Source organism: Amphibalanus amphitrite, unplaced genomic scaffold (assembly GCF_019059575.1).
Source record: "Amphibalanus amphitrite isolate SeventyFive unplaced genomic scaffold, NRLGWU_Aamphi_draft 000311F_arrow, whole genome shotgun sequence".
NCBI lineage: Eukaryota > Metazoa > Arthropoda > Thecostraca > Balanomorpha > Balanidae > Amphibalanus > Amphibalanus amphitrite.
The window spans coordinates 372,163-399,705 of record NW_024881806.1 but is presented as its reverse complement, the minus strand read 5'-3'; the positions used below and the strand labels follow the sequence as shown (position 1 = coordinate 399,705).

The window sequence follows — 27,543 nt, the reverse complement described above, 5'->3', positions numbered from 1 at the left end:
ATGGCACTCACGTCGCCTCCCGTGCTCGACTTCTTCGACCCTCGCCGCCGCACAGTCCTTGAGACTGACGCCGCTCGCTCCGGCGGCCTGGGCTACTGCCTGCTGCAGCAAGACGCCGCAGGCCGGTGGCGACTGATCCAGTGCGGCTCACGCTTCCTATCGGACGCCGAGTCGCGGTACGCCGTGATCGAGTTGGAGCTGCTGGCCCTGGCCTGGGCCTGCAAGAAATGCAGCATCTATCTCGGCGGGATGCAGCGGTTTGAAGTCCTGACCGATCACCGGCCGCTCATCCCGATCCTCAACAGTAAGAGCCTTGCGGAGATCGAAAATCCGCGGCTCCAGCGGCTACGAGAACGGCTGGCGCCGTTCAACCTGCTCGCCATCTGGCGGCAAGGCAAGCTGCACGCCATCCCGGACGCGCTGTCGCGCGCGCCGGTGGATGACCCGGCGCCTGAGGACGAGGAAGCCGAGAGGGACGCCAGCCATCAGCTCGCCAGCGTGCTCTCACGGCTGGCCACCGACGGGGCGGACGACGGTCCCAGCCCGTTCAAAGACGCGGCGCTGACAGAGGTGCGCGCCGCCGCCGCCGCCGATCCGGAGCTCATCGCACTCACTGACCTGATCCTGAACGGGTTTCCAGAGCACCGGTCACAGCTGGACCCGCGCCTCCGACCGTACTGGGGAGTTCGGGACCGGCTGGCCGTGGACGACGGCCTGGTGGTGTGCGGCCAGCGGCTCGTGATACCGCCCAGTCTGCGGCGCGCCACGCTCGAGCGCCTGCACGCCAGTCACCAGGGCGTCGAGCGCACCAAACGCCGCGCGCGGCAGGTAGTCTACTGGCCGTTCCTGGACAGTGACATTGCGAACCATGTCGGAGCGTGCCCGGCCTGCCAGCAGTACCTGCCCAGTCAGCAGAAGGAGCCGCTGATGCCGGAAAAGACGCCATCACGAGTGTTTGAGGCTGTCTCCGCTGACTACTTCGCCTGGGCCGGCCGCACGTTCCTGGTATACGCGGACCGGCTGTCCGGGTGGCCGTTTGTGTCGCACGTGGCTGGCGAGGCGACTGCCAGAGACCTGGTCTGCAGCCTGCGCCAGATATTCGCGGCCACCGGCGTGCCCACCACCCTCCGGACAGACGGTGGACACCAGTTCACCGCCCGGCTCACCCGAGAGTTTCTGCGCCGCTGGGGAGTGGAGCACCAGATCTCTACACCGCACTACCCTCAGTCTAATGGGCATGCCGAGTCGGCGGTCAAGGCCGCCAAACGGCTCATCCAGAAGGCGACCAGCAGCGGCGAGCTCGACACGGACGCCTACGCGCAGGGGCTGCTGGAGCTGCGCAACACGCCGCGCGCCGACGGCCGCTCTCCGGCTCAGGTCCTGTTCGGCCACCCGCTGAGATCGGCAGTGCCGGCGCACCACCGGGCCTTCGCCGACTGCTGGCAGCGGGCGGCGGACGACTGTGACGCCAGGGCCGCCGCGCAGCAACAGGAAACAGCCGAGCGGTACGACACGACAGCCCGCCAGCACAGTGCGCTCACCATGGGTCAGCGTGTGCTCGTCCAAGACCCGCGGTCGGGGCTGTGGGACCGCGTCGGCGTCATCACGGCGGTCGGACAGCGGCGCGACTACCTGGTCCGGCTGCCCAGTGGCCGAGTCTACGAGCGGAACCAGCGCTATCTGCGACCCCAGAGATCTCTCATCTCGGAGGGCGCCGCCACACCTGCACCCGGGCGCCGGCAGCAGCTCGCTCCGAGCTCGGCACCCGACGGCACGGAGGAGACCGCCGCCGCCGCGCCGGCGGGCGGACAGCCGGCACCACCGGTGCTGCGGAACAGCGCCGACGACCCCAGCTCAGTGCGCCGTGGGACGCGCCGCCGTCGCCGTCCGGCCCGACTGACCGTGCGCTGGGCGGACCAGACGTACGACTGAGTTCGTGCGTCCGCACCGTGTGTGGTGTACATTTTTGTTTATGTGTTAGACGCAATGCGTATCTTGTACCGACGCATGCGTCTTGAGGGGGGGGGGGGGGGTGTTGTGATGGGGCACGTTTTCCTTTCCCTTCATTTGGTCTCACCCCCCGGTCATATGGAAGCACATAAAAAATAAACAGTTCCATGGTCGCCGCCATCGTGTTTCGGTCGTCCTGTGTCGCTCCAAGGATATCGCCGTGTTAATCGCCACTACCGACCATAACAGAACTGACGCATCGGCGGAAGCGGGAGTCCGCAGCGGAGAAGCCTTCGTGGAGTGTACACGGGTGTGGGAAATGAATGCTAAGTGTATCCAAATTGAAGGCACTGCTCTCGAATGATATAAATACTGAACAGCTTTGGATTGTTTATATTCCAAATGTTTACTTTCAGGACGAGTACTCCTTGTCATTCGGTCGTCAACTCCTCTCTCCGACCCCGGCTTAGCGCAGGCACGTATAACCTAGAATTTGGCCGGGGGCAGGGGCGTCGACACCGGTCCGACTTTTCCGACTAGTCGGACCACTTTTTCGACTAGGCGGTGCCCTGCTGTGGCTCGCGGGGGCCCCTGCTGCAGACCGCGGGGGCCCTACTGCGGCTCGGGGGGCCCTGCTAGAGACCGCGGGGGCCCTGCTGCGCCTCTGGGGCCCTGCTAGACACCGCGGGGCCCTGCTGCGGCCACGGGGGCCCCTGGGGGCCCCCACCGGTGGGGGCCCCCCGAGAAAAAGTCGGACCAGTTTTCCTTACGCGTCGACGCCCCTGGCCGAGGGGGGGGGAGCGGAGGAATCCCGTAGAGAGAGCCTCCTACCTACAGAGGGCCCTCTACCCGAGGAGTCAGAGGGGTCCAGGATCCTAGTGGTCAGACACAGACACTAGCGGTTATTCACAGGAGGCCCCACGCAGTAAATTGAAGGGCCCTAGGTGGCAGGCGAGTCGGAGAACCTTGATTGTCCTGAGTCCTGACGTGATTTTTTGGGGGATTCCCATGAATTTCGTTCGTCTCCGACGTGATTTTGGCCAACGTTGGCCTTCTGCCAGCATGGGCCCTGAAAACCCCTAGGGGGGAGGCGCACCCCGTCCGTCCCCCCTTGGGTACGTCCCCGGTCGGTCCAGCGACTCCACACGCGCCTACCGACACACAAGAAACTCTTGCCATTATGTTTGCTTCTGACGCAATCACGACAGAATTACGCTCTAATGATATGCATGCTGCCAATTGCCATTGCTTTGGAGTCGGTGTTTTGAATTTCTGCGTTTTTTTGGATCGGCTCCACTCTCCAGACAGCTGGCTCAGCCTAATCGACCAGAGCAATGCGACACCTATACCAACTTGATACCATCCTACTTGGCGGGGTGGTGAATTCATGAAGTGCGAATGCGAAACATGGCAATAGATGGCGGAACAAACAGCATGGGGAACGCTGGGACACGCATTGAGGAATGAAATCCGTCACTTCCCAGATTTCGAACGCATCCTTAGAGTGCATTACTTTTATGTGCTTGCGTTCGGTCTTGGGATTTCACAGCAGATGTCGCCAACAGTAGAGAGATTGATCTAGAATGTCTCGTTATCGGAAAAGTATGGTAGCCATACACCAAATGGTTTTTGCGTATAGCTACCATATTACTTCCGATATGACTGTTGACATCACTGCCGATATGACGGAGCAGTGCATTGGCAATATGCCAAGGGCAGTAACATGCCGTCAGTCACGTCAGTCATCGGCCTTGGCTATCTGTAAGAATCTTGGCAGGAATCTTGGCCTTTTCTTGGACCCATAGCCTCGGCCTTCGACCAATCATATCGCCGAATTCGCAAGCGGTGAGAGACAAATACGGCGTGCCAAAGACATATTGGGTGTCTCAAAATCACTGAGAACTCTGTAGCTCAAAACTTAAGCCCTGCACTCTTTTAGATCTACCCCGTTGAGTGGCATTCTTGTGAAAATTATGTAAAGATATTTATCAGAATAAGGTAGAAGTGTAGGGGGTGGCAGGTGAGGTGCAGCAGCAGAAGAAGAAGAAGAAGTTGTACCTATCCAGTAATTTTATCTTGATTTGTGGACTAGACGAAGACTAGATTTTGATGAAGAAATCGACAAACTTGAACTGCAGGTAAGGTGTTGGTTTGTCATGCCGATTGTCTTGAAACCCTTTCCTTTTAATCTTTCAATTAAAATCATCAACTCCTATCCAAACCACCAAAGAGCCGACATCTCACTCAGTCCAAATTTTCGTTCAGAGGCCAGTTTTACTTTACCCGATTTACCAACAAAAATAGCTGCCTGGAATTTTTCTCCTCATATAGGTATCCATTCCACGTAGGTACAACATACAGAGGGTAAACGTGATAGGCATGTAAGCAGTGAGGGCTTCACCATTTACCTACACTCCATATGTGAATTAGCCTTTAGGCAAAATAATCCGGCAGGTGGCTATTTTCTGTTTGTAAAACTGGCCTCAGACGGAGTGCTATCATTTGATTTACCATCACACGATCAGGCAGCAACAAAGTTTGTGGTTTTAGAATCTTGAAAAACTTTCTTGGGAGTGGCACTTGGTAGACATCCGTTTGAGATTCTGCTAGAGCAATAGCATCGCGCTCAAGCCAGCCAAATTTTAGACTGCCAACACAAGAAAAAAATGTTTGGTTAATCAGATTTCAGGCTTCAAAATATTAGGTAAAGCATCAATAGGCATTTAATTCAATTCTGGTGGTAAAAATCATGACCATATGTTGGCATGACATCAATTTTTAATTTTTTTGTGGTACAACTTGTATATTGAGGCTTGAAGATGCTCAAATAGATGATATTTTTGATGCGTGTGTTGATGAAGACTGAAGTCCAATGAAAATAAAAAGCAGAAATTATCCTGACCTTACCTTCCCTACTAACCTTCAACCTCCAACCTATCAGCCTACAAACCACCGAACTCAGACTTTATCTACACGCAGGTTTAACATTTTATGATAAAGTAAAAAATGCTCAGCTTGTAATCCAATGTCTTTCAAAACCAATTGGCCTTTTTGGCCTTGCGAATGGTAAACGGAGAGAGAGAGAGAGAGAGAGAGAGAGAGAGAGAGAGAGAGAGAGAGAGAGAGAGAGAGAGAGAGAGAGAGAGAGAGAGAGAGAGAGAGAGAGAGTTGCCTAACTCTATCATGTAAAAACTGTTTTTAGAAAATAGCACTGTGTTTTATCCTGGCTTCATGACTCTCTAACGCTCCTTGAAACCGCTTGTTTTCTGACAATTGGTGATACAGAGAGGGTCTGCATTAATGTCCAAGTATGGTCATTTAGGATCAATTTTTGGTGCCCTCGTTTTATATTATTCCATCAGCCTTAGTTTGCCCAACTGACATGCGCTGAATTTGTCGCATGTGACGTTACACCTGACGTGCGCCGAAATTTTAGGTGGAACCCTGGTACTACGCCAAACATAAGTTATAGCATGATCACTGCTCAGTTGCGCAGGTTCACCAGAACAGCTTCATGGGTGCAAAATGACCACCGCAGCGCCCGTAAACCCTAATAAACAAACAAGCAAGCATCAGTTGCGCAGTTAATGCCAATTTTTACAGTTTTGATTGTCTATTGATATTGTTTGGTCTTTTCAGGACTCGTGGCGCTGCTCGCCTCCTCGCCAATGCGAATGCGTTCTCTGAGGACAACCCGCCCAAGGCTACCATGGCGAAGCCACGCCACCGCGCCGGCTATAGACTCACGGCCTGAAGCGAGTTTGGGCGCGACGGCTGGCGAGCCAAGGCGGCGAAAAGTCGTCTGGCGGAGCTCCCGTCTGAGGCGAGCTTGATCTGGTCAGACAGCTCCGCCACCGATGGTGTGCTAGATGGAGGAGGAGGGGCCACCCCCCCCCCCGAACCGCGACATCCGAGAGGTGCGTGTCGCGGCAGGCGCCCTCTGCTCTAGCACGCGCGGCGAGCTATTCGCCCTAAGAGCGGTGTTGGAGGAGCTGGCCGGACGGATGGTACCGGTCGATATGGGTCGACCGCCGTCTATCCCAACGGTAGCGCCGATTGACGTGGGCACTATCTGCAAGGCAGGCGCGCGCGCGACGCTGCGCGCGCCTGGCAGCGGAGCTGGCCGGACGGATGGTACCGGTCGATATGGGTCGACCGCTGTCCTGGCTCCGTCCTGGAGGCCGACCGTGCAGTCGTTATCGACATCCGCCAGTACCTGCTCTGCATCGGCCGCCTCCCGAGGCCGGATGCCCACAATTCAACGACGTGGAGTACCCTGCTGCCCGATGCCGCGTCTGCCGCGAAGAGGCTGGCAATCCACGGTATGTGCTGCTGCGATGCGTGGCGCTGGCGGCGTTGCGACAAAGAGCCTCGGCAGCTGAACTGCTTCAAGCGACGTAATGGTATCTGCCATCCCCTCCCCTATCGAGCCGCGTGGGTGTGGACGGACCGGTCGGCAGACGCGAGAACCTGCAGCGAAGGAGCTGGGGTCTACGGGGAGTAGCAGGACGAATGGACTGATGAGCCGCGTGTCCCGACCGGTCCATTCTGCTGTTCCAGCTCCAGGACCGGCCGCGCCGTCGCCACCCGTCCGGCGTCAGTGGAGGACCGCTCATCAGCTGTCGATTTTCATCAGTTTCGTTTGGACCACTGGTCGGGCTCCTGCCAGTGCCGACATTGGGTTGGGCGGAGTCCTACCGATGAATGCCGCGAGTGCTGCAACATTGGCTCGGCACATCTCGGTACATTTTCCCGAGTCTGGTGTGGCTACGGGGAGACGGATTTGGTGACCCTGGCTGCCGCCGTGAGAACCATCCAGAACCGTACGGCTATGCTGCGGCAGCAGCTGAAAGGAACGCAACAACAATAACTACAACAGCAGCTGCTAATGAAAGGGGAAATCATGGAGCCGGATGACCCGGCACATGGCGCTCAGCCAGCTGAGAATGAGAGCAGCTATCAAATCGCCAGCAGGGTGCTGCGGCTGGTAACTGACGACCTTAACAGAGAGAGCGCCTCCGCTGATGCGGATGAAACTACCCCCTCTCGGGTTTGTTTGACGCCGTCTCCGTCGACTCTTTCGCCTGGGCCGGCTGGCGACCGCGACATTTCTTGTGCAGTGACTCGTAACTATGTTCACCAAACTTTTAAAACTCCTCACGTTAGCATCTTTAAAGAATGTTTCCCTTGTACACTGCTGCAATGTCTTATGTAGGCATATTGTAGGTACAGTCTAAACGAGTGTGGAATGCTTTGTTGTGCTTGCTTGTTCTGTATTTCGTTTGCTATTTATCACGGTGACTATAATTTATTTTGACCAACCCTTGCCTTGTTGCAATTTTAGTGGATGGTTTCTGAACTGCTGTTTGCATTATAGATGTTGCTAGTGCGTAGACGCCAAAGATTACTTTATACCTATTGACGCGCCAGATAAAGGAGGTGAAGTATTCCTCTGATCTCTGCCTACGAAATTCCTTTATGTGTGTTTTGTAATCGATATTGGCGGTTTTCTTATGTGATGCGGTGTAGAGCGTGGCTGAGGAAGGCGATGTTTAAAGTTGCTAGTTATTTTTCAATACATCTATGATCGGACTGTCGTGCTTGCTGTAGGTCGGACTTCCGTTCTTGATGGTGGTTGGACGCACGTGCCGGTAGTTCACAACAATGCGGCTTTCGATTATAGTATAGATTTAGATGCTTTTAAAGTGTTTGTATACGTAGTCCTGAGTTTCGAGATATTATCCTTGCGGGCTCCTTGCCAACAGATTGTCCACTTCTGTGTCCAGTACTCATCCCACTCACGAGGCTCAGTTGTGTTTGCCAACCCCTATACGGAAACATTGGCCAGATAACTGACTACTACTGAAATTTTAAGAAGCGTGGGCAGTAGGGCATAACGAACGGTCATCAGGTTCAGTAGCCGCGGAGCACCTTCAATTAAGGGGGGGGGGGCACCGCCGACTTTTGGTCCCATTCTTTCCATGCAGCGCCCATAGGGCTAATGTTAAAATGCCAAAATCAAAGGGGGGCACGGTGCCCCGGTGCCCTCCCCATTCCGCCGCCTATGCTCAGGTTATTTCTGACCTGACAGGCTCAGGGAGGATTGCTCTTTGTTGTTTTTCTCCGATGAACCCTCTTGCTGCACACTGGCTGATCCAAAGGATGGAAGGGACGGGGGGGGGGGTGCAGACGTAAGAAAAAAGACGACAATGTTCTCTCCCTAGCGCACGAAATCAATTCTTAAATGAAAATAAAACGAATAAGCTTCCGTTAAGAAGCCCCCGTTCCGTATCTTCCGTTCCATTCCACGACTCGCACGTTCCAGTGACTTGCTGCAGAAGCGTCATCTATACCTCGCCCTTACTGCCGGGAAGGCCGCGAGTTGCGACATCTATACTATGTCTAGGCCTGAAGTGTTCATCCGCCACGATGTATTTATTTTTGTCAATCGGTTTGGTCCTTCTGGCCGGATAGGTCGTCAGAATTATCTGAAGGTGCCTGAAATGTCTCGTTAGTGGAAAAAATGTCTCGTTAGTGGAATTCCACTATCTGGCAACTAGCCCTATGTAAACGCGGCTACTGTCGAGCCAATGGTCTGCCCCGCGCCCCAGCTGTTGGTTTCCCGGTTTGGGGAGGGAGAAAACGTTTTTCCAGGTATTAACGTAAATTATCCGCCTGTGTCGTGTGGAGCTATATAAAATTCTCGTTGGCAGCATGTTTCTTTTGCTGTGAGTCATAACACATTAGTGGGTATTTTGGGATAAAACTGATGTATTCATGAAAAAAAATGAGCTTGGCAAAGCTAATACACCAACCAACTCTGCTGAGACTAAATAACACACTAATATCAAATTGCTTCGCCTGCAAAGCTGGGTCAATCACATGTTCGCAAACAATCCCATATTTCCCAGTACGCCAATTCCCCACATTCAACAAAAACCCGTGTCACCCCATTCCTTGTATTCCCTAGGGTCCAGGCATTCCACCCATGCTGTGCCGGCGGTGCGCTCAAAGTCACCGCTATGCCTCCACGTGGCGGTTTGCGGTCCCCCAAACCGCCATCGTGCGTGCAACTGACTGAACGGACCAGCGCTCCCCAGTGGAGGTGATGCAACTCGGACCCCACGCTCAGTTTAGTTGGGTTGGGTCTGTGATGAGCAGGGAAACGCGAGTCCGGTTCTGCATCGGTGCAAAAGACGCGGTCAATGGTGACTGCACGCGTCATTACACACTGTGGTGAGATGAATGGTGTCAATGACGGATGGTGTTTGAGGTCCGAAAGTACGGCCTGTGGTAGGGATGATGCTGATTACTGCCAGGAAAATAAGCTGCACTGTGCATCATGCGAAATTGTTTGACGTCTTTAGGCATTTTTTTCTTGCACAAAGTTTTCAGTTTCTCCTCTCCATCGCTTCGAGGTCGACACTAGATTCATCGATGCTCGATCAACTAACAGCGCTATCGCTATCGGGCAAGTTACATCTAATTAAACCCAGCCTAGCACAGATAACATTACCATTTCCTGACTTCTGTCTTACGCATACCCACCTCATTCCTCTCTGCCTTTCCCTCTGCTCTACCTCTCGTTTGCTATCGATTAGCCGTCTGTCTGCCCACCGACCGACCTCTAGATGCTAGCTCCCTCGCGTCGCGACCTCCTCTGCACTGATTACAGCGGCACCGGTGACCGTTTGACCGTCCTACCTTAGCCCCGAGCGACCAGAGCAGTCTTCAGCAGCGGCCAGGAACCCAAAGCGGCCCCAGAGGCCCCAGAGGCCCCGAGAGGCCCCAGAGGCCCCACAGCGACCCACAGCGGCTCCGAGCGACCCCACCGCGGCCCCGAGCGGCCCTAAAGCGGCCCCGAGTGACCCCGCTGAGCGGCCCCGGCGGAGCGGCGCGCGGTGGCAGACAGTAGTCGCTCGCCATGCAAATGGGCGCCTGTTTACCGGCCGTGTTGTCGGCACGAGACCGAGTGGGTGCCGCCGCTGGCGCAGTCATTAGGCCAGACGCTGATGAGCTGAATGCTGATCGGGGACACGGTCCGCCGGTCTGAGGTTTGGGGAGGCTAGGTGGAGTGATGTGGTGAGGTGCAGTAGTCATGATGTGTCTGAGAGGATGGAAAAGAGCAGTGATAAAGGATCGTTGCTCCGTCCTGTGTTTATATTCTGATGTCTTGATGCAATTGGCTTGCTATATTTAGTCAGAGTTGATAATTGCTTCGTAAGAAATCAGCATGGATAATGTCTTTAAAAATGGTCTGAGATATGGATGATTAACAGCGGGTGAACGAACAGCATTAAAATGTAACGGTGCTTCTAGACGGATTAGAGCCTCATGACAGTTCCAGTCATATCTAAGTGAAACGGCTATTCTTGTTTCGATTTTAAACAATTTAACGATAATGGTCAAAAAGGTATGCAAATTCGAGTGCTGCAGTATAACACATTTGGCATAGAGCTCACGCGTGTCGATTTAAATTGAGCCAACTTATCATTGCATCGTCCTGTTGCATTACTTTTATTGGATGTCTTGCCATTACGGTGCCTTTATAGCTGCACACCTCGCCATGATTCCATTATACTCTCGTAAAAAATCCAAGCAGTTACAGCTCTTACCATTTGACCCACATAGTTTGACAGCTTGACTGGCTTCGGGCGGCATTCCTGGTTAAAAGTGGGCACGTGGAGAAATTTCACAGCGCATGGAACGTGCTGGTATGTGCAAACGTCACATTGGAAAAAGTAGCTGCTAGATCTGCCTTAGCTATGTCCCGTTTATCGATGATAATGGCCGTCATGTTCAGCCTACCACAGAGCTGCCTCAAGGCTGAGCACTTGGCACGCTATTGGAAGGCTCAAAGACATCGAATGTGCACAGGGCCTCGTCTAAGGAATTTTGACTGGGGGGGGGGGGGCAGAGACTGAAGGAGCCAAACCTAGGGTACCCCCAAATCCTGTTTTCTCATCGAATTTAGACCACTTATCATCACAGCCCTGACACCATGACTATTTTTTTTTTGAAAACTATAAAAAAAAATAGTAGGCCATTCGACCCATGCTTGTATATTAGCTTATAGCCTCCTCACATTGCCCCATCAGACAGTAATAATCACACCCACACGCATATATTTTTTTTTGCGAACCACATCGGTTTCTGTTGGGCCCCGCCGTCTTCTGAGCGCTCGATGCCGAGCTCTGAGGGCGCAATGCCAGCTTCTGGACCCACGTCGGCCTCTATGGTAGCCCACACTGGTTTTATATGATCCATACCAGGCTTTAAGGGTCAATCTGAGTGGAGACCGCATTTTCCCACTAGGCCCCCCTCAGACCAGTGTAATGTCTGTGTATCAACTTGGAGACTGATGGCTTCTCAGGTGGATTCTCCGTAATCGCCGTGGATCTCCGACACAACCTTTAGGTCGTCAGAGGCTATTAACTAAACTCGACCAGCGGCTGTAGGCTCTGCCACTTCCGCCCGTAGCCGAGCGAACGTTCAGTTCGTTCTCCATTCTTGAGGACACTGTGAGTTTGTAACGTGACTGCAATGATTGTGTTATGAAAATATATTTAATTAACTAAACAAAAATGAAGATTTCCCCGTGTAGTAGTGCTTTGAGGCCCGTTGGGACCCTAAGTGGCTGGCATTTGCCCTCGAGGACTCCATGCCGACTTCTTCTAGGCTGGGGGGATCCAGAGCGTCGTAAGCCTCGTCGTAGCTGCGACGTGTCGCAAGTTGTGTAGTAAGTCGTTTTTGAAGGGATCAATTGATGAGTAGCGTTACTTAAGTAGTAAAGTCTATCGCAAATAGCCTGATTTGCGACACAACTTACGAATTTGAAATAGCAGTCGTAAGTTGTGTCGCAAGTTGACCTTGCCTTGAGGAAGAGGTCACAGGTCACAGGTCATTCGGGTCATGGTCACGAAATTTACATGGTAGGTGTAAAATTGTTTAAACTTTAGATCCTGAAAATTTGGTTGCAATCCGTTGACGCTAACGCGAGTTATAGAGCTTGAACTGACGGGTCGTCTATGAGGCCTCAATCGGTGCCAGCGAGAGTGTTGAAAATGGTGCATAGTATGTTATATTCACATTTATTGGGGTATTCGGGGATATGAAGTAGCCTAACACCATTCCAGCAACTACTGGCGAATCCAGAAAGGCGGTCTTGGACGTTGCAAGGGGCATCTCCCAAAATATTCTCCCAATTCCAAAAACGACGTGTCTCAGCTGACCCCGATGACCTCCAATGAGCTCTGTGATGACCCCAAGTTGACCTTTTTGACCTGGCCTGTCCCAGATGACCTCCGTGACATCCTATTGAGCTCTCTGATGACTTCAAGCTGACCTCTGTGACCTGACGTGTCCCAGATGACCCCCATGACCTCCAATAGAGCTATGTGATGACCCCAACATGACCTTTGTGACCTGACGTGTCCCAGATGACCTCCGTGACCTCCAATTGAGCTCTCTGATGACTCCAAGCTGACCTCTGTGACCTGACGTGTCCCAGATGACCTCCATTTGAGCTCTGTGATGACCCCAACTTGACCTCTGTGACCTGGCGTGTCCCATATGACCTCTGTAACCTCTAAGTGACCTCTATGATGACCCCAAGCTAACCTCTGTGACCTGACGTGTCCCAGATGACCCTCATGACCTCCAATAGAGCTCTGTGATGACCCCAAGTTGACCTCTGTTACCTGACGTGTCCCAGATGACCTCCGTGACCTCCAATTGAGCTCTCTAGTGACCCCAAGCTGACCTCTGTGACCTGACGTGTCCCATATGACCTCCAATTGAGCTCTCTGATGACCTTTAGTTGACCTCTGTGACCTGACGTGTCCCATATGACCTCTGTGACCTCTAAGTGACCTCTCTGATGGCACCAAGCTGACCTCTGTGACCTGACGTGTCCCAGATGGCCCAATGACCTTCAATTGAGCTCTGTGATGACCCCAAGTTGACCTCTGTGACTTGATGTGTCCCAGATGACCTCCGTGATCTCCAATTGAGCTCTGTGCTGACCCTAGGTTGACCTCTGTGACTTGACGTGCCCCCAAGTTGCCCTCTGTGACCTGACGTGTCTCAGATTACCTCCGTGGTCTCTAATTGAGCTCTGTGATGACCCCAAGTTGACCTCTGTGACCTGACGTGTCCCAGATGACCTCTGTAACGTCCAATTGTGACCTCCATCTACAAATTTCTTACCTCTCTGTGACCTCAAACTCTCGGAATTCATTTCTTCTAAAGCATCGATTCTAGATGCCCTATAGCCACGAATCTCCTGTGATCGATCCCAAATTTTATGGCAAATCACGTGAGCGTTAGCAACCACAAGTCACCCAGTTAATACAAAGCTTCAGAATCAGAGAACATGCTTGACCTTGCTGTCTCATAAGCTCGCAAACCAGAAAGGCGAATGTTCCTTTATGCGTGATAGAGTTTTCGACCTTACTGACGTTTACTACGGGATCAGCTGATCGTGTAGCCTTTTAAATTCTCGAGTAAAGCGGGTATTTAAGCCTCGTCGCAGCTACGTTCTGTCGTATCCTCCGACAAACCCCTCTTTCCTCAACATCCCTCCTTTTTCGCTACGACACAACTTGCGACGGGACATGTGTCGTAACTTGCGACGTGTCGTAGATGGACTTGCGACGCCCTGGATCCCCCCGGCCTTAGATAATCCGGCTGTCAGAGTTCCCGTCCCCACAGACAGACCTGAGACCACCAATCTGGCATCTGCGCCTACGTACGACCACCCAGAACGGGAGCCTGCTTCATTACGATTAGGAGCTACTCTAGCCGCACAACGGTAACCGTCCAGCCAGAAGTTGGACGCCGCATAGCGAGGACGACGATAGGCAAGACAAAGAGATTGACGCCCCGAGGACAGAAACAACAGATTGATACCTAAAAGAGAAATTTTTGCCGGTAGAGCGTTGGACTCCGCGTGGTGAGGGCGCGGGTCCCGGTTATAACAGTCCGGGTTCGCAGCTCGACTCGATCATGAGCCTCCTGGCGAGTATGCAGTTACGGTTGGTGGCAGGCCGTAGCCAGTCGAAGTGAGGGGACCGGTCGTGCGCGGCTATGTGGATACGTTAAACTTTGGGCTCTAAATTCTGCCATAGATTAGGAATTGCGCGATCGGAGGGTAGAGGGCAGGGCCAACGCAACAAGCTCTGCTTAGCGGGGGCTCTGTTCTTGTGAATCCTTCCATTCAAAAGGTTCGGACTAAATTTATGAAAAAAAAAAGAATATCCGGGACACGGAGTTGCGCGCCTGAAAAGACGAAATGTAACGTATTGCTGAGCGAAAAAAAAAATGGTTCAGGTAAACAAAATAAACACTCGATAACAGCCCTAGGTAATCGGGTATATCAATGTGCTCACATTGCATCGTTTGTTTTTATGTGCACTGACGCCTCGGAATAAAAATTCGTTCGCCTTTTGGCTATTGCCGGCCCCCCAGGCCCCAGTAGTGACTTTTTGCCCTGACTGGGGGGCCAGGCCGATGACTGCGGGGGTTTGGCCCCCCCAGTTAACATGTTAGACGAGGCCTTGAATGTGCATGAAAAATGAAAACTGAAATTCGGAGTTTTCAATAACAGGTAGTCCTACTCAACAGTTACCGGTAGCCGATAGCGGAAATCATTTTTCACCCCACTTAGCTGTGCGGTAGGCTTCTAACCAAAATCTCATAATGGTTAATGATGACCGTGTTTGCTTGGAGTCTGTGGTGGCTAATATTTGCGTCCTCGGATCATTAATCTCTGGTATGGAGAGGGTGCGGGGGCAGGTCGGGCCGCCTCCCGCCGCAGACTGACCCCAGATGACCCGACAGTGTCACTGCCGGTAACCCAGGGTTACTTGATGGGTGGCACCATTTGGCTGCAACAAAACGAAAGCGCCCTGTCACTGGATAAACTGCGACGACTGTTTCCAGGCCCTGGCCTTTGGGTTTCATTGAAAGCAATCTGGGAGGGCGTTGAAGCCTCCAAAAGTCGGCCAAGTGAAAAAGTCATCCAGTTGCACGCGATGGCTTTTACCTCGCAACTGCATTCGCTTCCGTATTGCAGTATTGCAGATGCATGTCAATCGACTTCAAACAATTGACTTTTACATGGGCCGATCAACGTCTTTGTATTATCGAGCAGGAAGTAATGCAAAGACATCCTTGGCCAGGAACTCAATCCGCTGACCATGAGGTAGGTATCTTCTGTGTCTTGACCACAGTCCGAGTCCTGAATGGGCTCGGGTCCGGGTCCGGCTTCAGTTCGGGTCCCGGTCCGGTCCACTCGGGGACACCTCCGTCGGCCGACCGATGGGCCCGGCTCGTTTTTACGCGGCCGGCCGTCCCGCGCGCGAGCATAATCACCCCCGCGCGCGGACGACGCTGAATATTCATCAGTGAACGCGGTAATTTGTTTTCTTCTGCGGCGGCGCGCGCGACCGCGTCAGTCAGCTGGCTACTCAGCTGACTGCGGTCAACGAGATGACCTGGGGGCGTGGAGAGGGAGCGCAGAAGATTCCGTGATCTGTGCCGTGGCTGGCCGAGCTGAAATAATGTTTGTAAATAGAATGCGGATTTTATGCTTTTACGGAATCATTCCTATTCAGGTGTTCAGAATGAATAGTGAAAAATGACGTCTTTATTTTGCTTTTCGACAATCAAGTGCAATTATGCCAAGTAATGCTTTTAGTTAGCTCCACTGGACCCAATATCCATTTTCGTCCTCCGTTTTTGACGGAGGCGATGCAGTTCAGCAATGAGTAAGAAACTACCGCATACAAAACGCTGACCTCAGATTTATAAATCACTGGTGTGCACGTTTATAATGCAAGGTGGAGTTTTAGCACGGAAGGCAATCGAAAGCACAATCGTGATTTTGATGTGACAATCGAAAGCATTTTTCAACCAACAAAATATGTCAACACTGTCCAATGACACACACTACACAGTGTTTCAACATTCAGCCGGTGCTGTCTCTCTAATGCGTCATAACAAATCGTTTGCGACTGACAAGTCAAGACTCTTTCATTGTAACTGTGCTGCTTCTAGACACAACTCTGCCGCTCCTCAAATCTCAGAGAACATTTTCAGCTCTTGCACGGCAGATAGCTCCAGCTTATGACGTAATGGTGGTGTAAATATTAATGTAAGCGTAATTAAGTTGACGGGCTTATACACGGTTTGCATAAAAGCGCTGTAAGCAGTGAAGATATACGGGAGTGTTATTCATTAAATTCATCACAGGTGAGGAGATTAAATTATGGTAACTTTAATTCATGCCTACCTAATCTGCCAAGTGCTGCTGCTTCTATTGACGATGAGGCTAATATTGCATATGATTTACATGTTAATTTGTATTTATAATAAAACAAATGAAATGAAAATTTGAAAGCAAAATTATCCAAAGAATTGATAAGTGCAGTGTGGCACCTAGACGCAAGGCCATCCACAGACGCTAGTGTTTTAACTTCTCTTCATTTCAGCGCTCATACCGAAAGCAGCCGTCTGATTGGAGGATAATAGTGGTGATGTGGTTAGGATGTACCCATACTTTGCGCCCTCAAGGTGATCATAACAAGTTAGGGAGATGTGAACGATACTTTCCTGGATGGAAGCGCGGGGAGCGGAGTAAAAGTGATGAAGACGAAGCGAAAGATAGAACGATAAATTGAAGAGGGATGATGGATTTAGAATGATGGAGAGCATTTAGAATCATTTGAATGATGCAGAGCAGATGCCAGATGCTACGGATGGGGAGGGAGAGGGAGAGAGAGAAAGAGAGAGAGAGAAAGAGAGAGAGAGAGAGAGAGAGGGAGGGAGGGAGAGAGAGAGAGAGAGAGAGGGAGGGAGAGAGGTAACCTTACCTTAAACACACTTGAAAACTCCTGACACTTATAAATGGCTCACGAAGATGCCTCTACCTCGCTGTACTGAGTGATATGTGTGTAAACGGGGCCAACGGAGGGTAATAACATAAATCCTACCACTATGCAATGCATGCCGCTGTGACAAAACTGCCACAATAACCTTCCCCGACCCTTTGCCTGTCACCGGCACATTAAGCCAGATTATAGAGCGTCTCTGCATGAGGTTTAAACTCGGTGTCACGACGCAGAGGTGTCACCAGTCCATGACCCGGTTCGGTGAATGATCATGCAGACAAGTTATCACATCCGTTTTAGACCTGGGCTGCAAGCATGGAGCTGCACAAAAAGTCATTGGCTCAGGAAACATCAACGTACAGGCTGCACAAGCGCACTCTTCGGTGAGCTATATAAACTGATGTTTAAGGGCAATTAATACAATAAGGCTTTTTTCATGTTATTTTCATCACATGCAACACATCAGTCGCTGATCAATGATTTTAATTGTCATTTGTAAGCCGGTTTCTTGCATTTTTCACCAAATGAGGTTTACGGATACGCATTCCCTTGCGCTTGTTCCACAGTCATTGCCACCTCTCTTTACCTTTGTAAGCCAGTTTCTTGCATCTTGGGACTTGGGTTGCACGAGTAATATAGATAGCTGTTCTGCTTTTTTAGCTATTTACGCCTCTCTGCCTCTAACCGCCCCTCACGCTCCCCCTCCCGCTCCATCCCCCGTGGTCCGCGGCTGCACGGCGCGACAGGGCCCGCATTCCTGTGGTGGCGGCGCTGCGTGCGTTCAGTCAGGGTCACCGCGCAGTCCAATGGGTGACCGGCCCGGTCACAAGCCCCGCCCACCACCGCGCCGGCTCGGGCCGAGCCGAGGCGACGCCCGCAGCCGCCGCCGCTTGCAAAGATGGCAAGCGCTCTGCCGCGGCTGATGCGGCGGCGGCGGCGGCGATAGCAACGGCAAAGGAGGAATGATCGCGATGTTGGCGGTCGCAGCCCTGCGTTGACGGTTCTCGATTCTTACACCTTTTCCTCGAGTGCAGGTGTTTTCCTACAGCAGAGATATCCGTGACTATTTGTGTGGCTGCGTGACGAACCGGCCCGTCACGGGGTGGTCCGTGACCGAAGGTCGTGACCTGGCTGAAGTACGGGCATTTCCCGGGAAATCCGGGAGGGTGCTGAATGAATCGTACTTCTCAATTAATCGATTGCGAGTGCTTCAGCTTCCGGTTCTGGACTTCGATTTGCTTTGCAGCTCAAATTCATTCAAATCCATTTTTCCCGATCGTTTGCAAATTCTTTGGCAACTAACTAGTTAGGCACCATCATCAGCCTAATGATATCATATCGTGACGACGTGGCAAGTCAAGGATGGTTTGACCTTTTCTGAGATTAAATGACAATTGACCAGTGTCCACCTCTGTGGAACTCGGTAGCTAGCTCGTGCTAATGAACCCCACTTTCCAGCACTGCGTTTTTTCTGCCCCTCGGCCGGTGGCAGCAATTCTTCAACGGCGCCCCTCCTCCTCCGGAGTTTTGGTCGAAACACGGAACGCGTCGGCAGTCGAGTGACGAGCTCGCCCTAGACTATTACGGGCACTTAGGTCTCGTAACCATTTATAACTTTTTACGTGTGCCGGGCACCGTCTGTCTGCTAGCGTCCACTTAGGTCCGTGCAGTGATGAAATACTACCCCCGCCCTCTCTCAGTCGGGCGAAAAAACGCGCACCGATTTCTGATCCCTCTCTCGACCAAGACGGACAACCGTCACTTTTTACCGTCGTTTTTTGCCATTGAGTGTGGCCGAATTCTTACATAATCGTCGCTGGCCGGTGCAGGCCAGCTCTGTGGGGCTCGTCACGGCGCACTGGTCTGTAATTAGGACCGGGAGAGGCGGCCGCGGTCCGGGGCGGTGGCCGGCCGCCGCTGCCCGACATCAGTCGACGTCACGCTGCCGCCGCCGCCGCCGCCTGCCGGGGTGTCGACCCCTGACGGCCAGTAGAGCTGGTTTGAGCCGACCTGATCCCGGACCTGCTATTATCGTGTGGCGCATGCCAGGGTAGCCAGGAGACGGCTGGGAGGCGGAAGACGCGAGACAGGAGACGGGAGACGCGGGTCAGGAGACGGGAGACGCTTGACGTGAGACGCCCGCCGCAAAATACTATCGGCTAAAAATTCCATACCAGGCCAGAACAAGCGAGCTATAGGTTACCAGACTTACCAGACTCGTTACCGACTCGCATTCATGCAGCTTTTCGTGAATATTATCATTTGACTCTTGCCTTAACTTTCCTTTAGGAACATGCCCCCTAAATTTCACCAGCTTCAGAAATAATCAGAAACCCCCTCTGCCTATCTTTGTCTGCCTATATCTGCCTTCTCACTCCCGACCGCCGAGTACCTACCGTTCCCCGGGAGCGGCCAGTCCAGCGGGGAGTCCTCCATCTCCATCCTCCGCCGGTGGGGAGGTGTCGGCGGCGCGCGTCTCTCAGCGGGGAGCCGCGACCTCCCGTCGACAACACAAACAAACGAGCTGCGCTCCACAGCGGGAAGCCGTCAGCCCACCGACCGGCGTCGACACGATATTTCTCATCGGGAGGCACCTGACCGGCCGAGCGGTCCGACGAATGGCACTAACGGCCGTTACAACCCAATTAACATGGCCAGAGCTTTATCACGAATGGCGGATGAATTGACTCGGACTCCCAGCGCGTTTAGGGACCGTATTTTAGGGCAATTATGTGCGATGGTTCCCTTCACACGCTCGCTGAGGTAATGTGTCTAACTAATGTGTGCATTGTTTAACGCATAAGTGATTCACGGGCTAAATCATTTCTGTGGCGGGACGTATGGTTGCCGACTCCCACGTATAAAGACGTTGGGGCACTGCAAAGTTCACAGATAATCATAGCTCGAAAAACGAGCACTGGCGTGCTAACACGAACGAAAAAGGCAAGAGTGGAAATAAGGCTAAGTGGATCCTAGCAGTTCTTATCGGAGCTTTTTACGGCCCCGCCCTGAAAGCCGCTGATTAAATTCATGCTGAGAAGAGAGGTGCAAGATCGTGACGTCAGAAGTTGAAGTTCTCTTCTGCTGGGTGACACTTGACCATCTTGTCGTGAGAGGTGGGACGGATAGGACTGCTCGTCTGCCGATAAAGAGAACGCGTCAGTCAGTGCAATGCCACTTTTTTGTCATATTCTAACGATTTGCTGCGGACTTTAAAAAATAACACCGCCTCGCTGGGCCTGATCATTCTGTTCTTATGATCACAAATACTCATAATGCCTACCCAATTTCCTCCATCATCCAGCGCTTGAGGCAAAACACAAACACTTGAACAAACAGCACCGCCACATCTATGAGTATTTTCTCTACCAAAGACCTAGTTAGGTGAAGATATAGAGGATTCTTCATGGCTCCGAGTGGAAGATAAGAATATCTTTTCCAACCCGACATCCAAGAGGCTGAAATTTAGCCATGGCACGACATCGAAAGCAATTAACGGACACCAGAATTACGACACGGCCTGACCAGGAAGGGCAACAAGAGCCAAGGTTTCCTTGCCAACTAGCTGTCTGCGCTAAAAATCGTGCACCTCACTGCGCGCCAGCTGCCGTGGCTGCGTCACATTGAGCGACACCACGAGGCGCCGGGCTTGTCTCTGCTGCGCCACGACCGGCGCATAGTGACAGCCCGGCGGGCGTGGTCGCTGCGTCGGCCGGGGCGGGCCGGGGGAGGGCTGCTAGGACGAGGGCCCACATCAGGGCGGGCTAAGGCGGAGTTCGTTCTCCTCGGGGCGGGCTTGGGCGGGCTGAGGCCGGCTAAGGCGGGCTGGGGCGGAGGCGGGGCGGGCTTGGGCGGGGTGCGTCCTCCTCAGGGCGGACTGAGGCGGAGGCGAGGCGGAGGCGAGGCGGGCTGGGGCGGTATCGGCTCACGACGATGCGGTGCCGGGCGGTGTCGGGCGGTGCGGGGCGGTGCGGGGCGGTGTCGGGCGGCGCGGGGCGGTGCGGGGCGGACTCGGGCGGGGCGTGCTCCGCCGCCGCGGTCTCTGAGCCGTCTAATGTAGGAGGCTCTCCTCTGGTGTGGGCGGCGACCGTCGGAGACGTTATCGTGACGGAGTGAGACCGATAAAACGGTGCGGGATGGGCCGACACGCTCGGCACCGCCCCCTGGCCCTGACCTGCCTTTCTAGCCACTGCCGTCGGTCAGCGCCCTCAGAATGACTCCCGAAATAGCCGCACTGCTGAACGGGACTCAGCTCGTGTGCTAAAACTTTGCACATGGTCCCGAAATAACTTAACCGCTGAACTGGTTTCAGCTCCTGTGCTGAAATATTGGATGAAAAAGAAATTATGTCAATAGCTGCCTCTAGAAGTCTGTAATAGAAAGCTGGCATATGCGGATATCGATCACGTCTTTGCTTGTACGAATAGTGAACGCCCATTTGACTGTTTGCCGCTACTTTTATTTCCAGTGAACCAATCTCCCTCAAGCATTTAAGTCTGAATACTTGCTACATCAACATTCGACGAAGGCAAACAAATGAAAACGTTTTGGCTAATACCAGCGGTGTGTAAATACGGTAGATAGCGGACTTAAATCAATGCTGCTCGGCATTCACTTTTACGGCACTTCATAGATAAGAATGAGTCCTGATTGCTAATATCACCTACTTATTCGCGATTTGTTCATTTTCCTTTCGTGCCAGCGGCACCTCAGTATGCTCCCGGTCTGTTAATTTGGAGCAGCTACATGGAAGGAAAACTTGCGGCCTGCATGCGATATAAAAGGTGTGGGAGAGACAGGTGCAAATTATCACACCTTATCGTGCGATTGCATGCAAGTAGTAATGCGGTTAGCATGTTCCTAGATTCGATTGGTTATTTAAGAGAGCCATTCTCATTAATAGATATGTGAATTTTTTTCATTAAATTTTTGTGTTCTTACATGAGGTCTCCGACCTCTTCTCTAACGCCTAGGTATAGGGTAACTGTACCTTTCGCACGTTCTGAACCTTGCTTTTACATTTACTTCGGCCAATTTGAGCCCTCTGTTCCACGCACCACAAAAGCATCATACTTGCCTCTCGCTGCGCCACCAATTTGTCTCCGCTGCGCATGAAAGGCCGCAGTGCGACAAATAGCGGCTCGCCGTGCTGCGCTCGTGTCGCGGCGAAACCGGCGCCCTGTCGATGATATATGGCTGGCGAGAGCGGACCGAATGCCGTCCCGCTGGGTAGAGCGGCTCCAAAGGTTTCGGTCGGTAGAGTTGAATGCCCGAGGGGCGTGTCCAATACTTTACCGGTGCGCCGGTATTGTCCCCTCTGCCGGCGGGGCGCTACTGCTCGCCGCAGAGGGCACAAACGCGGCGCAGGGGCGTACTGATCGACACACATGGAGCGGAAAATGCGCCGTGTACGCCGCACCAGCACGTCTCTTTGTGTGTGGTGTTCACGGGGGCTGGATTATCACCCCCTAGAGTGGATGTCAATTCATTACACGCGAATATCGCTCAAATAAGCATACTATAGGATGACTAAAGCCAACAGCTTCTCTAATATAACCTCACACAAAAATAGCCTCCAATGAATAGCACTACTTCGTTGGTCTTCCTGGTCCCCCATTTGACACATGGCCAAAACGGTAACTGATCCTAACCCCGCCAGCCTGCCGGCACGCCCCTTGGCCCTCGGCCTCCATGAATTGACAAAGTCCTGAATTCATTATGGTCTAGAACGCGGCGGTGGCGGCGGCGGCGGCTGCGGCGGCGGCGGTGGCGGCGGCGGCGGTGGTGGACCCAGACCAATTATCGACTCTGGCTCCTTCCAGCCGGCCGGCGATTGTCATTCCTGATCCACCACTCTGGGTTAGGGTGCAGGCCGGGCCCGGTCGGCCGGGCCTGCCGTGCGGTCGGTGCGGCGACCCGCGCCGATGTTTTATGCAGCAGCCATTTGGGTAAATGAGTCGCGGGAATACGGTACTGGCAATCGGTGGAGGACGTAGGGGGGAGGGGAAGAGGACAGAGACGGAGGACAGGGCGGATACAGAGAATAGAGGATAGGTATAGGTAGAGGACGGAAGGGTGAAGACAGGGGATGAAGAATGAGAAGACAGAGGAGACGGAAGAGAGGAAGAATAGTGTGAGCTGAGCGTCGTGCCCTTTCGTTCTTCTCTCCTTCCCTTCTCTCTCTCTCTCTCTCTCTCTCTCTCTCTCTCTCTCTCTCTCTCTCTCTCTCTCTCTCTCTCTCTCTCTCTCTTTCTCTCTCTCTCTCTCACTCTCTCGTTCTCTCTCTCTCTCTCTCTCTCTCTCTCTCTCTCTCTCTCTCTCTCTCTCTCTCTCTCTCTCTCTCTCTCTCTCTCTCTCCCTCGCTCTCTCACCCTTCCTCCCATACGCCTCTGGCAGGCTCGGCGCCGGCCGGTCGTGCGTCGTTTTTGTGCCGGCCACAAATATAATTGAAGTCGGCCATTACACCAACGTCTAAATTGCCGACAACAATGCAGCGATGGCAGCGGCCGTGTGTCACGTGACAAATTTGACGTCATTGGCAAACCGATGGCGTCAACAAATAAAACGTTGGGACGATGATAATGATAAGGAACTGGACGCTTGTTTGAGATTTGATTCAGTGAATCAAATAAGCGTTATAGTCCATCACAGAATCATTGAGAAAGATGCGTTTAAAAACCGTATCGGTGCTCTTTCGATGCGATGATAGCTCCTGGTCACTTAGAGCCTCTTTCAACGACGCGACCGCTTGACGTTCAGCTATAAAAGTGTACTTCATTACAATGCAAAGTCTGCTTATTGGCCATCTATGGATAAGTGATGTCTATGTCATGCCATGAACAAGTTTAGATTGATCAATAAGCTGTCATAAATTTTCCTTTTGTTGAAACATTTTTGGTTCAATTGCCTTATTTCGCTGATGGCCACTGGCACCCATTTCAGCAAACCATCATTTATCCATTTTGGTTGCCGTTAAGGTAAAACTTGTCCATCTAATGGGACAAAATTGCAACCAATTACGGGCAGACGTGAAGCGGAATGGGGAACAGGTGGCATGCCAATATTGCAGGCGAGTCAATCGAATCGCTGAACAACAGAGGGAACAATGGAAACAGTACAATACCTTAACGAAACAGCCGGACACATTTCAATGGCAACCATTAAAGGGACCCTCCCGCCTTCAAAAAAGTTAATGAATTGGCACGAAAGTGATGTCGCTCGGTTCAGAAAGAGCGAAAACGAATATCTACCAAATTTCATCGAAAAATATTCACCGGTTTTCAAGATATTAGACTTTTACTTTTGTTTACTTTTTGGGATCTCCGCTGTTCCTAGCGACTTTATTTGAAAGTGCGGCATTTGTTGCGCGCAAAGCAGCATATACCACCGCGTGCTACCAAACGTTTTAGTAAAAGATTTAAAAATCGTTAGATCTCCGCTGACGTCACAAATTCTAGGGGGGCATACCAATGCACTAGCCCCTTAGAATCCGAAAACTGCAAGTTTGAAATTCCATATCTCCGAATTAAAGCATTTGTCGATGTTGTGAGTGCCCAAACCGGTATTTGCAGGCCATGGCCACCAATTTGGCTATCTCAACTCAAAACTAATGTTAAGGTGGGAGTGTCCCTTTAATGAAGACAAATTATGAAAGATGTCACAAAAGTGTCACTAAGTGCCTTTTTTGCCAAGGTTATGTTTGTTGAGTCGATGAATAATATAAAAATATAAGAAATAAATAAATACAAAATCACAGATGCTTACACTTTCTTCGCTCCATCATCTTCCCGTCTCACATCTTGCAGCCATTCTACGAGTGCAGGCATTGCGCCACGACAAACCCCGCGTCACTCTGTCCACCGGCTGTCGCGGCGCACCGCGGCGTACCCGGCGCACCGCGGCGCTGATCTGCATAGAGACGCGCCACTAATCGTCTCCGGCCCGCCGATAAAGTACCGGGTAATGACGGGTGCGGCGCCGACGGCCGCCGGCCGTAATGGCCCGCCTGCAATAGAATAATAACACGCGTCCGCCGGCCCGATCATGAGGTGAAGATGTGAACATGCCCGAATTATAGGGATTTCGCCGGGTAATGGGGATTTTTCGCACCCGGCAACGGGCTGCCCGAAATGGTTACCGAGCACTGACATGTAATCCCAGAGTAGAAAAGTCGTAAACAGGCCACATCGGCGCGTCGTTCTGATTAAAAGGGCGTTGGGCAATTTGTTTATGCTTTTGTGATGGCGCCGTTTTGGCCTATGGAGGCTGGGGACGGCGCTGCTTTTGTGGTGTCGATGATTGAGCACTCGTGACCTACTCAGTCATCGATTGTGTCGGGAGGGTGCGCCGGGGAAGCAGTAGACAGCCGAGGTCCATTTGGTAGCCTCTTCAAGGCCGGTGGTGGTGAAAGAACAGCGCCACTTTGTTATACATTAGTTGGCCGAAATGGCACGGCGGCAGCGTAGGTGTGGTCGGGACTCAGCATCATTTGACAGACTTGGAAAGTTACAGTGAATATAATCGTATCCGTGGACCATTGGACATATTGAACATGCACTGCTCCGAGTAAAATGCGACGCACACAACTGGATAATGGACATGGCATTAATAGGTACAACTGTGATTTGTTGCTGTTCAAGGTTGATGTTGAAGTTCAGCTAACTGAAGATTTTGGACGATGATGTCTTATGCATTCAGAATTCGTTCTGTTCTGTTCAGCTGGGTTTCGTTTTTGATTGAAAGGACTTGACTTGCTTGTCAATTGGATGGCTATTACTCACTCGCTTTCAAAATGTCTTTGGCCATATCATTACGATCAGCGCGGTACGTCAAATCGAGTCTTAAAATGGTTGCGTGGTTCGTAGCAAATTGGACAAGCTAAAGTTCAGCGCAAGCTAGCTCGCTTGAAATATGCCCGGCAGGAGCCATTGCGACATTCCAGCCGCATGGACCACGCACCAAGCTCGTGAACTCGTTCTTACACAGAATTTCGCCTACCCCATTCCTGCATTCACCTTCACTTGAACCCATATAGTCCAGCCATCAGCGGCGCTCTGACGCTCACCTCTCACGCTCCGTTTCGCCCGGGACTTTACCGTGACCTCGGGTCACTCCTCAGCAGGGCGGGGCCCGCCCGCGGCGCCGCTGCACCCACACGTGCTCACCCACGTGGCCACGTGCGGTCGTGGCGACCATGGCCGGCCTGAGATGCTCACGTGGCCATTGGATCATCATGGGCGCGTCTCACGCTGCGCTGTGCCGCGGGCGGCGGTCGACGCTCGCTGCAGAGCTCAGCTCGGCTCGGAGGCTGGTGGGAGGTTGGTTGGAGACCGGCGCAGGGCGGCGCGGGAGGCGGGGTGCGGCGCTTCATAGCGCAGCGCCGCCGGACAAGTGCGCGTTATTTACAACTACACTTTCCCGACGGAGTCTGTGCTCGCTCCGCCGCCGCCGCCGCCGCCGCCGCCGTCGGACTAGCCGTAGATCAACCACGGCGGAGCATTCAAACATATCGTACGATATTTATAATTCACTAAAAGCGGCGGGGATCGTAAATCTGACCAGACTCCGCCCATCGGCGGCCGCGCCGCGCCGCCGGGATACAGTCGAGCCCGCTCCAGCCACCGCCCACCACCGCCGCGCCGGGCCGCCGAGCCGTTGAGCCGTGCCGAGTCGAATCACCGGCGTCACAAATGCAGAATAGTCGTTAACAGGCGACCCGACCGGGACTGGCTTCAAAATCCATCGGTTAATGGTCGTCGAAGGCTCGTCTCTGTCCTTGGCTTTCGACCTGAATGGATTCAGGAAAGCTGGGGAGGCGCTGGCCTAAGCCGGCGAAACCGAAGGTTGAACCATTGACGAGCGTTAGCGGATGTTATCACGGAGATGTTGACGAACCGAACTCTGCGATACCTGCACGGCGGCGGCGCGAGCCACAGGCAGGATAAGCACGCCCTGCATGAAGCTAATAAGCATATTTAGACAGAGCAGATCGGCGGCCTGCCGGCGGGTCGGGTTTTTGCGCGATCGGCTGCACGCACCTCCACTTGACGGTGCTCGGTGTACGGCAAAACCGGCGCAGCGCTGCGGCAAAACCGGCGCGGCGGCGCGGCGATATCGCGCCGGTCAGACGTGCGCTGTTCGTGAGTGGGTGATTGACTGCGTGTCGGCGTGCCCGCAGCCCGCAGACCTCCACTGTGAGAAAGATACGAGGTGGCCGCACGCGCGTCCGATTTCTGAGAGCGCCGCCGCGCCGCCGACCGCTTTTGGAGTGGTCGGCTTCCCGGGCTCGACTGTACGCCTTTTATGGCGCTCTGATGTGGCCTCATGCATATTCATGCATTTTTCGAGCCGTAACATTAACATTTGAGTAGCTATTTTCCATCTGCCGCGATAAAGCTTCAAAATGGGACGTCAGTGGTGTAGCATGTGTAAGTGTATGGGCTGAGATACTAAGGAGAGGGAGGGGAGACCGGTGCGACGGGCCGCCCAGGGCACGGTTTGGGAGATGGGAGAACATAGATGGGGTTTCAGAACAAGGCTCAAGCGTTTCCGAGGGTCTGGGAGGAGGAACAGAACGTCCTGAGCCTGAGGCGCTACTTTGGTTTAGTGCTGGTCGCCTACCTTACAGACAAATATAGTTTGTGCTTTCGAGGGAATTTCTGGCTAAGACAATGAACGTAAGCGAGTGAAAAGGCAGTCTCAG

The 27,543-nt window shown here is 52.8% G+C and overlaps 1 protein-coding gene and 1 long non-coding RNA gene across 2 annotated transcripts; both read left to right on the top strand.

Annotated features, from left to right (window-relative positions):
• LOC122388167 (uncharacterized protein K02A2.6-like) lies at window positions 1-1,932 on the top strand. The gene is made up of 2 exons (XM_043379016.1): window positions 1-1,635; window positions 1,921-1,932. Exons 1-2 carry the CDS (start codon window positions 1-3, stop codon window positions 1,930-1,932), a joined length of 1,647 nt encoding a protein of 548 aa, XP_043234951.1.
• Window positions 1,933-3,513: 1,581 nt separating this feature from the next.
• LOC122388146 lies at window positions 3,514-7,543 on the top strand. Its single transcript, XR_006257741.1, has 2 exons — window positions 3,514-4,088; window positions 5,590-7,543. It is a non-coding gene; the product is annotated as an uncharacterized LOC122388146 (long non-coding RNA).
• Window positions 7,544-27,543: the final 20,000 nt, after the last annotated feature.